Here is a 7,812-nt window from a genome sequence, read left to right as displayed (position 1 = left end):
GCCCTTTACTGTCTAGAGTGGGACATGTGCCAGTCCAATACGAAAAGCAGGAATTATGCCATCAGTGGCACCCACAATAGCACCTGACCCAAAATAGCTTCCTAGAAAAAAATAGGGAGGCTGATTAGGTTAGACAAGCCTGAAAGAGAGCAAGACATCCATCTGATGATTGACAGGTGTAGGTCTGTGAGCAGGGGCTATAAATCCCGCGGGTGAGCTCTCTAGGCAGCCTTTGGGGAAAGGCAAACGGCTGCAAGGGAGCACTCGAGACCTGCCTTCAGTGAACCATGGGGCTCAACGATCAGGAATGGCAGCAGGTCCTGACCATGTGGGGAAAGGTGGAGTCCGACCTCGCTGGCCATGGGCATGCAGTTTTAATGAGGTAGGCAAGAAGCTTCGATCTTAAGAGTAAAGCTTAGAGCTTTTGATGAGAGACCAAGGAAGGTGTATATTTAGTTTGGGGGCTTGTGTTTGGCAGTGTTTATTTCAACAGGCTGTTTCCTTTGTTGTAGGGTGGTGTTTTTTCCATTGCTATGGTTTCTGGGTTAAAAATTACTCACTGTGTAAAATGGCTGTGCTTCTGTCTTTCCATCTGTCTATGGGTGCAGGAGTGGGCCACTGCTGCTTTCAAAAGATGGTAGGACTTTGTCACTCCCTCTGCCCGACCTGTTGGCAAAGCTCTGCTTTGGAGCCTCGTTGCCCAAGCACTGTGGCGAGAAATGCTGGAGTGAATTGTGTGTCCTGGGCCTTCAGATGCTCTGCAGCAAGGATATGGGAAGGCAGAGAAAGAGGGGAGAGGAAAATCACCTCTGTGACAATTTTCTCAGAATCTCTGATTTTAGTAAAATTAACTGTGAATTACCTGAGTGTTTCCCTCTCCCCGCCTTATAGTCTCACCTGGCAGAGCCCTGCTCATCTTGCTTTTTGGCCAGAAATCTGGGTGGTAACACTTGTCCACTTCCTGATGATGAATTTGAGATCTGGGTGTGACACGAGACACATCCTTCCCCCTGCTTCCCTCCTCCGTGATTCTGGGGTCAGAGTGGGAGCACTTGCGAGGTCTCCATCTGAGAGGACCCCCACCTCCATGCTGTCCTTGCGGTCCTGGACCCTCAGAGGGGAACTCCCCAGGCACCAGCAGCAAGTCACAGAAACGCAACCTGGAAGAGACTTCAGGGCTGCAAAGTGGGCAACGACATTGGGTGGGCATTGGATCCTAGCCTGTCCTTAAAGACCAGCAGGGATGGAGACTTTGAGGAGGCTCTCCAGATCTCCCCCTCAGCCTGTGCTCAATACGATGTGCTGGAAGGGTACAGCTGCTGCGGAGAGCAGTGGGGATGTGGCACTTGCTTGGGGGATTTCCTAGCTTAAGCATGGCTAAAGGAAGGAGCCCACACCATTGGCCAAATCCACTGTCCATTCAAAGCTTTTACAAAGATAAGCCAAAGCAGGGGGCTGTTTTATTTACCTTCTTTATCATGGCCCAGTTCAGCTGCCATTTGAAGCGGAGGGAAGGATGGGAGCAGCCAGGTGGCAATGTGATGGCTCTCCGCTGATGCAGTCCAGAGCAGGCATGCTGGAGGGGTAGCAGGAACCTGAGCCCTCCCCAATAGTCCATCTCTGTGAGGTGGCTACTTTGGCTCTGGAACTGCCACAAGACAGTAAAAGCAGTTTTCAATGGAAAAGGTAATACCATTTTTCTTACAGGTATCGTAGGGTATTAAATAAATAGACCCCACTTCCCTGTGACTTTGTGCTCCCCAGCCAACCCAGGTCGTTTCTTGTTTCTTCAAGGGGTTTCTGAGGGAGGAGAGAGGCAGGGGAAGCCCAGCAGGCGTCTCTTAATTTAGAAATGTGTCCAAGTGTGCATTGTTAAAGACTTCTTAGGTAGATGTCATATCCGGGGAATATGTTTAGAAAACACTGATTGAACTGGAAGTTTTCCAAAGAAAACAAAAAAATACTCAGAAGAATTTTCAAGAGTCTCGGGAGTATATCATCTTTGGCAGACATGATTCAGGCATAGCCAGACACGATGGAGGGAGATTTTTTAGAAATAACTCCATCTCATTTTAGGGTGCAAGGTTTTTTCATCTCTCTGGGTGGGACACAACCTGTGTCACGGAAAGATAGGAAAAAAGGAAAGGCCGATGATGTGGTGTGCTCAGCACCTGCTAGAGTACAGAAATCCTTTGGAGACCTTTGAAATGAAATGCCAGCAAAGACTGGTCATTCATTTACAGAATGCTTTTGCTGCAGAACAGCTTGTGTTTTCCATGTGCTTGAGGTATTTGTTAGTGTAGTTTAACCTATACTTACATCATACAGTGGAGAGCCTGACCCTCATGGCAACATACTTAGGAGGAATGTCCAGTTCTAGATGGGACACAAGCCCTGGTAGTCCCAGCACCAGCATCCTCCCAAGGGCAGAGCAAGCATGCAACCACTGTACAATGAGAGGGAGGCTGGTTTCATGGCTGAGGTCCTGGGCTGGAGCGCCAGACATTGCTGCAGGTAACTTGGGTAAGCCACTTCACAGATGTGAGCTGTAGGGCCCTGACTGTAAAGACAGACATTGCTTTTGCTGGTGCTTCAACTAGTTGGATTATGCCCATCAGAGGGTGTAATACCTGAAAATAAATTTGTGCAAAGGAGCTGATGTCTCTCAACACCTAATTATTAGACTGCTCCTAATAATCAGGACAGGCAGTATCCCCTTTTCACCTTGACTCTAGGACTCTGGCAGGGAAAAGAGTGACATTTCCTACTAGTTTGGATGCCAGTGGTGTCTGCATTCTGTCTCCTAGGAAATGCAGCAGGGAGGAAGCAGGGGGGACAACACTAGCCTGTTTTTTAGCCTTCCACCTTCTTGATTTAATTTCCGTTTTGGGATCAGAGTGCCTATGTATAGCACTGCATGACATGGCACCAGCATGCCTGAAGGTCTTACGGTCTTGTTACCCACTTCCTCCCAAGGACTCTCTGAGGTGCCACGGTTCCCAATGGAGGGAACCACACTGCTGGCAGCTGGGCTGAGCTGGGGTGGTGGGAAAAAGGGGCAGGAACCAAATTCCTCCATGCCTGCAACCATAGGGTGGGGACACAGTAAGGTCTCCCATCCAGCTGATGTTCAAGAACACTTGAGCCCCAGATGTGAGGGACCTGAGGCTGGGGGCTGCTCCCTTTTTTTTGTGTATGAGAAGCCTCTAGAACTCTCCTTTCCTGGTCAATGCAGAGATGGGCTGAGAAGAGGGTCCTGGTGAGAACCAGGGGTCTACAGGTTGGCTCCTCAGCAATAGTAAGTCAATGAAGACAGGTGGTTTTGTTTGGTTTTGTTTTTCCTTCAGATGAATGCAAGAACTCACCTCTCAGTATGATGACCAGCCTTGGCTCTTGTCTCTATCTTAATACAGTTGACATAACCCAGGGGACTGGTGCCAAAGAGTTAGTAGAGCTATATAAAAAAATATGGACACTTGCTCTGTCACCCTAGTTGGACATGTTTAGGGCAGTGTCTCTGTCACAGCCACAGGGAATGGAGAAAGACAGCAGTGATCATGTTAGGACATGTGTAAGAGGATGGGATTAAAGTAGATACAATACTCAAAGGGAGGTATGTCAGGAGCTTCTGCTCTCCAAAGACAAGAGCTTTTTATCATTTGTTAATGATAAAAAGCAGCCTGTACAAAATAAATAGAAAGGAAACTTCTGCACACAGAGTGTCATCAGGTTGTGGAACAACCTACCAGAGGAAGGATGAAAAACACTTAAACGAGATTCAGAGTAGGGTCAGATGCTTCCCTGGCTTATATACATGCTAAAAGGAGTGATTGTGAATGGTGGTAATTTGGAAAGGATCTAAAGTGTCAGAGTTCCCAGGTTAAAGTAGCCTCTACTAGCAGGGACCAGCTAAGAGCTTTCTTTGGGGAGGGAAGTGGGTTATCACACCTTTGCCGGTCCATATGCTGTGAAATACCTGGAGCAGCTGGACCACAGCTCTGGTCTGGATGACAGCTCTCTCAAGTCTCACAAGTCCCTCTACTTTTGTCCACAGACTCTTTCAGGATCACCCTGAGACCATGGATCGCTTTGATAAGTTCAGAGGCCTGAAGACCCCTGATCAGATGAGGGGCTCTGAAGATATGAAGAAACATGGAGTTACCGTCCTTACCCAACTGGGCAAAATCCTGAAGCAGAAGGGTCATCATGAGTCAGAGTTGAAGCCCCTGGCTCAAACCCACGCGACCAAGCACAGAGTCCCTGTCAAATATCTGGAGGTATGGAAAAGGGCAGGGAATCTTGGTGTCTGATGTGTAGTGAATGTGTGCAAGACAGCTATGTGAGAGTTGCGCTTTTATTTACTGATGGCTAGTTGGACTTCAGTGAGCTCTCCCTCAAGTTTGAGGTCCCTTGTGTACAGGCAGGAGGAGGCACAGAAAGGGCTCATGGTATGCAAATGGTATGTGAATATCCAAGTTTAGATTTCCCATTCCAAACACCACATGCAGCCTGAGCAACCCTGGACAATAATAAACCAGCCCATGCAGCCTCTGCATGCCTGGGAAACTACATTACATAAGAACTGTCAGTGGCTGGACATGAGGGATGTACAATTTTAGAGTAAGCCCTGGAGGATTCATTGGAGATCAAGACCCACAAAACTAAGTGTTTTACAAACACAGGGCATGAATTTTCAGCCTTAATGGACGAGGCAGACAAAGAGTGGGAACGGCCATGGTCTACTCAAGGTCATGAAGCAGATCAGCGTCAGAGCTAGGAATAGAGCCCAGTTCTTCTGCCCAGCCCAGGCTCCTTGCAAGCTAGACCTCACTGTCTCTCCAGAGACTGCGGGAAGGGCTACTGAATTAGCGTGGAGATATTTCCAGGCTCTGCAACCTATTTCTTAGCCTGGCTTTTCTGAAAATAAACCTTGACTGTCCCTTCTATTTTTCTCTCTCTCTTTCCTTCCTCACAGTTCATTTGTGAAGCCATTATGAAGGTCATTGCTGAAAAACACTCTGCAGACTTTGGGGCTAATTGCCAGGCTGCGATGAAGAAGGCCCTGGAGCTGTTCCGACATGATATGGCCAGCAAGTACAAGGAGTTCGGTTTCCAGGGTTAGCACATACGCACAGAGAGACACCAGAATGGAGGCCTGGCCATGCATCTTAGAGTAGCTTCCCCAGCACTTTTTGGACATCTCACAATTGGCCATCCAAGATGTGTGGGAAAGCTTTTATGAGAGGCCAAGGGTCACTCCAGGCAGCATAGAAGCACTCAGAGCGATATCCATGATAAACTGTTGTTTCCTGGCTTCATGTATACAAAATAAATAATCTGCTTGCTTAGGAAAAATAATGTAAGAAGTTATCTGTGAGCTTCTGCCTATCCCTATTCTCTTTTTCTTTCCCCCTCTGCAAAACTCAGTCTCATCTGAGAGGGGAATGGCATGGCCAGAGATGAAGGGATGTGGAGGAACAAGGGGAGTGTTAGGAAGTGTGGTGAATGAGAGGGTGAAAGGATGACTCAGATGGTATGAAACGGGTGTCAGGATGGGAAGCAGAGGCACATTCCTCCTACAGGAGAGACTGTTAGCAGGTTACTGTGGACAGCTTTCAGCACAGTATTACCTTGCTTTGTGGGGGTGAAGGCAGCCAGTCAGTCTCCAGGGTCTGCCAGTTTGGAAACTTGCATTAGTTGCTAAACTCATGTTAGAAAAATTATAAAGAGCAGTAATCCCTGCGATCTGTAGGTTTCTGGCAGCCACCGCTACGCATCTGAAGTTCTGCTGCACTGGGAAGTAAAGTATGTGTTTCTCAGAAAATAAAAATTCCTGCACCAGTGTCGTGTGTTTGCTCCTGGCTTTACAGGCACTCCAGTAAGAAGTGGGAGAGATGGAGAAAGTGGAAAGGTGTTTTGCATATGTATCCGGCTGCACCACAACCTGTGGTGCCAGTCCATGACTTGAGCAGCACATGGCATTTGTCTGAGCCAGGGGACTCAGGCCACACAGGTGTCACCACCAGGTCATGACCTGGTTACTGGACTTCACAACACAAAATGGCAGCCTAGACTCAGCTGAAGTTGAGAGAAATGCTCCCTGACTAAAGGCCATGGCCACTGCTGCGCAAGGGGAGGGACATGGTGAGGGAAGGCCCTTTGCTTATTTATGGGGAGGTAGCACGTGCAAGCAGCCTCAGGTCCCAGCAGCAGCACAGTATGTTGCTCCCTCCAGGCAATGGAAAGCTGGGCTGCTTAGCCCAGGAGGAAGGTTGCAACGGCAGTGTATGCTCTTAAGACCCAAGCTTCGGTCTCCGTACCATTTTGCAGTTTTGTTGGGGTGTCTCTGTGGTGCATACTGCACTGTGTATACAAACATGAATGCATGTCCCATGGGGGAGCTTAAGAGACAGACACAGAGCAGCAAGGCGCCTACTTCTGCCCATTGCCCTCTCCCCATCCTGGTACCAGTGAGGTACAAGTGACCTGATTTTACTGAAGTTGGGGAGAGGCTGAGGGCCACATTGTGCCTAAGGCTGCACCAGGATTAGTAAGAAATGGAGCCTGAAGAGGGTTTTTGAGTGCAAAGCTTTGACCCGACACCCAGCTTCACAGCAGACTAGCTGACTCTTTGGGAATTGTGCCGTTTCTCTGGCTGGACCTAGTCAGAGGGGCAGTTATACCCTACAGTGAGCACTGGGGTTCTCATTCCCTCCTCTTCCTCCGCCCCCACCATCCAGCTCAGGGCCTCAGTGGTAGGGTGCTGCAGTCTCTTCTGGCATATGCACTCAAGCTGTCTCCATGCAAAAAGCAAGGTGGATGAGCAGCGTGCTGTCTTTCTGTGTATTTGCACAGGGTTGAAAGCATTCATAGCAGGGTCACATCTTGGCACAGCAGCAGGATGCTACAGAGGCAAACAGTTGGGTTGTGGCTCTGGGAAATGCATGTAGTTGACATGGCTGCTCTTTTCTGGTATGGAGAAAGTAATGCGCCTTATCTCACAGAGATAGTGTGAAGGCAAGCATGAGAAAGAAAAATGAGGTGCTCAGTATTAGCAGCTACTAGCAGGGTCTGGTTCAAAGTGCTCCCTGCAACACTGTGTGCAGTGGAGACAGAGGAGGAGCCACCAGCTCCCTTAAAAAACAATCCTGAACCAGTGTGATCTGCTGTGGTCAGGGCAAAGGCCACAAAATTTCAGTCTCTGAAAGGTGAAGGAATTAATTCCTTTCCAGAACAGAGCATCTCTGACTTCTTGCTCTTTACAAATCCTCACTTTACTTCTGGGAGCTTGCTTGGGGTTTCAACCTTTCAGAGAGGGTCGCAAAAGCATATGCTGTCACCTAGATGAAGTTACAGCCAGGTGGTCCCTGGCTTAAGCAACTTGCTTCGTCTGACTCCAGTCTAGTCTGTCTGGCTTTGCAGGGAGGGCAACCTATTTAATTAACGTCTAGGATTGCCTGTCCAACACACTAAGATTTCCTGCCAGTGACAACAGGCTGCTACGGCAGCTGCCTCTGTCAGTCTGAGTGGGACTGGAGTCGTCACTAGATATTTTTATGTAGGGCACTGTGGTGGAGGAGGGAGTGTTTGCATATATGTTGTGCCTAGCTACTGGTTATTAGGTACCTGGAATAAATGTTGGTCCATTGGGAGCACTGACCTTTCGCTCTGCCTGCCTTAGCCCCCTGTGTCAGTGCACTAGGGACCATTCTTAAACCCGTGCTGGTCAAATGTGGGGCCCGATGTAGGTTTTCTGGTTGTGCCTATGGCCCAGTGAAGATGTGCAAGCCGAGATGAACCAGTAAGTTCAGA

At 48.7% G+C, this 7,812-nt stretch overlaps 1 protein-coding gene across 1 annotated transcript; it reads left to right on the top strand.

Annotated features, from left to right (window-relative positions):
• Nucleotides 1-227: 227 nt before the first annotated feature.
• On the top strand, nucleotides 228-5,355 carry MB (myoglobin). Its single transcript, NM_001302160.1, is given in 3 exon segments — nucleotides 228-382; nucleotides 4,055-4,277; nucleotides 4,976-5,355. Coding segments are annotated over 3 exon segments (465 nt in total). The 5' UTR covers nucleotides 228-287; the 3' UTR covers nucleotides 5,123-5,355.
• The last annotated feature ends 2,457 nt before the right edge of the window (nucleotides 5,356-7,812 follow it).

This window comes from Aptenodytes forsteri, unplaced genomic scaffold (assembly GCF_000699145.1).
Source record: "Aptenodytes forsteri isolate BGI_AS27 unplaced genomic scaffold, ASM69914v1 Scaffold284, whole genome shotgun sequence".
Taxonomy (NCBI): domain Eukaryota; kingdom Metazoa; phylum Chordata; class Aves; order Sphenisciformes; family Spheniscidae; genus Aptenodytes; species Aptenodytes forsteri.
The sequence above is the reverse complement of the archived record's forward strand: the minus strand, read 5'-3'. Positions and strand labels throughout refer to the sequence as shown.